Genomic DNA, 2500 nt, shown 5'->3' with positions numbered 1-2500 from the left:
TGTGAGTGTGTGTGTGTGAGTGTGTGTGTCTACGTGTGTGTGTGTGTGTGTGTGTCTACGTGTGTGTGTGTGTGTCTACGTGTGTGTGTGAGTGTGTGTGTGTGTCTACGTGTGTCTACGTGTGTGTGTGTGTCTACGTGTGTGTGTGTGTCTACGTGTGTGTGTGTGTGTGTGTCTATGTGTGTGTGTCTACATGTGTGTGTGTGTGTCTACGTGTGTGTGTGTGTGTCTGTCTACGTGTGTGTGTGTGTGTGTGTCTACGTGTGTGTGTGTGTGTGTGTGTGTGTGTGTGTGTGTGTGTGTGTGTGTGTGTGTCTACGTGTGTGTGTGTGTGTGTGTCTCATTTCCTATGCCCACTCTAGTGGATCCTGAGGACAGAACAAACCTGCTATTGTCTAGAGAACACACACACACACACACACACACATACACACACAAATCAGGCAGGTAAGCATATCCATGACATAACTGTCTCTCATACAGACTCACACAGGCTCTGTTCTCAGGGTGTGTGTGTGTGTGTGTGTGTGTGTGTGTGTGTGTGTGCGTGTATGCAAGTGTGTGTGTGTCAAGGTCAGTAAGCAGTAACTTGGTTCTGCTCATAGAGACAGGAACAAAAGAGAGAATTATATTATTCTAAAGCGCTTTACAATGGCCTCTCATTCACATATTCACACACCAATGGTGGCCAAGCTACCATGCAAGGCGCCGGCCCGCTCACTGGGAGCAATAGGTCTACTGTAGCTAGTTCTACTGTAGCTAGCTAGGTCTACTGTAGCTAGCTAGGTCTAGAACAGGTCTGTACTGTAGCTAGTTCTAGAACGTCTGTACTGTAGCTAGTTCTAGAACGTCTGTACTGTAGCTAGTTCTAGAATGTCTGTACTGTAGCTAGTTCTAGAACAGGTCTGTACTGTAGCTAGTTCTAGAACGTCTGAACAGGTCTGTACTGTAGCTAGTTCTAGAACAGGTCTGTACTGTAGCTAGTTCTAGAATGTCTGTACTGTAAGTAGTTCTAGAACAGGTCTGTACTGTAGCTAGTTCTAGAACAGGTCTGTACTGTAGCTAGTTCTAGAACAGGTCTGTACTGTAGCTAGCTCTAGAACGTCTGTACTGTAGCTAGTTCTAGAACAGGTCTGTACTGTAGCTAGTTCTAGAACGTCTGAACAGGTCTGTACTGTAGCTAGTTCTAGAACAGGTCTGTACTGTAACTAGTTCTAGAACAGGTCTGTACTGTAGCTAGTTCTAGAACAGGTCTGTACTGTAGCTACTGTAGTTCTAGAACAGGTCTGGTGATGTGTTGATGATCAGGAGAGGAGGAGTGGCCTGACACAGCAAGACAACCTGGTCACTAGGTCAGCACACACACACACACACACACACAGCACTGGGTCTAGGAGGAAGGTCTTGTCGTGTGTGTGTGTGTGTGTGTGTGTGTGTGTGTGTTTGTGTATGTGTGTGTGTGTGCTGAGCCTGTCTAAACAGCAGCCTGCCAGACATCAGCAGCTCTGTTAATGTTCTACATCTGAATCGTTTCATGTCTCACGTCAAACACAGACACAAACCCATGATAGGCAAGCCACGGTGTGTGTGTGTGTGTGTCTGAGTGTGTGTGTGTGTGTGTGTGTGTGTGTGTGACTCACCCTTCATTTTCTCAGTCATGTCACGTCCTTCAGAAGCAGTGGAGGAGAGGGGGTGTGGCCTTAGGAGAGGGGGCGTGGCCTGAGGAGAGGGGGTGTGGTCTGAGGAGAGGGGGTGTGGCCTGAGGAGAGGGGGTGTGGCCTGAGGAGAGGGGGTGTGGTCCTGAGTGGTCGCCTCCCCCCCGTCACAGCGATGCTCTCTGGGCAGCAGGGAGACATGGGTTAGTTAGACAGGTTAGTTAGACAGGTTAGTTAGACTGGTTAGTTAGACTGGTTAGTTAGACAGGTTAGTTAGACTGGTTAGTTAGACTGATTAGTTAGACAGGTTAGTTAGACAGGTTAGTTAGACAGGTTAGTTAGACAGGTTAGTTACACAGTTAAACAGGTCATAGATGGATTAAACAGGTCATAGATGGGTTATACAGGACATAGATGGGTTAAACAGGACATAGATGGGTTAAACAGGTCCTAGATGGGTTAAACAGGACATAAATGGGTTAAACGGGACATAGTAAGTAAAGTAAGTAAGTAAAGCTTTATTTATATAGCACCTTTCATACAAGAAATGCAGCTCAAAGTGCTTTACAACAGGAATAAGAACATAAAGTGAATATAAAAACATATACAAGCATAGAATGAATATAAAAGCAGGGGAAAACAGTCAAAAGAAAAGGTAAAGATTTACATTTCTTACACACTATGTGCTTTGCGTGAGTTTAGAATTATAAGGTTATATCTCCGTTCAGGGTAGCTCAGAGATATTGAGCGTCACAAAAATTGAGATAGAACCTTATAATTCCAACGTCACGATTGTTTTAGCGCCCCTTGTGAGAGGAGGCACGCCAATATAGGACCTCCACCGG

General features: G+C 45.7%; 1 protein-coding gene across 3 annotated transcripts in view; it reads right to left on the bottom strand.

Moving 5' to 3' along the window:
• Positions 1-2500, bottom strand: part of hpn (hepsin) — a 34208-nt gene that overhangs the window by 29723 nt on the left and 1985 nt on the right. For 2 of the 3 annotated variants that reach the window (XR_013937690.1, XM_080540290.1), the window contains exon 2: positions 1641-1837. Coding sequence is in view for 2 of the 3 variants with exons in the window: in XM_080540290.1 (XP_080396416.1) it covers positions 1641-1659 (19 nt within the window). In the remaining variant the exon portion in view is untranslated. The remainder of the gene's footprint in view (positions 1-1640; positions 1838-2500) is intronic. The other variant, XM_080540291.1, reaches the window with a different exon arrangement.

This window comes from Nansenia antarctica (genome assembly GCF_963989245.1).
Source record: "Nansenia antarctica genome assembly, chromosome: 10".
Lineage (NCBI taxonomy): Eukaryota > Metazoa > Chordata > Actinopteri > Argentiniformes > Microstomatidae > Nansenia > Nansenia antarctica.
The sequence above is the reverse complement of the archived record's forward strand: the minus strand, read 5'-3'. Positions and strand labels throughout refer to the sequence as shown.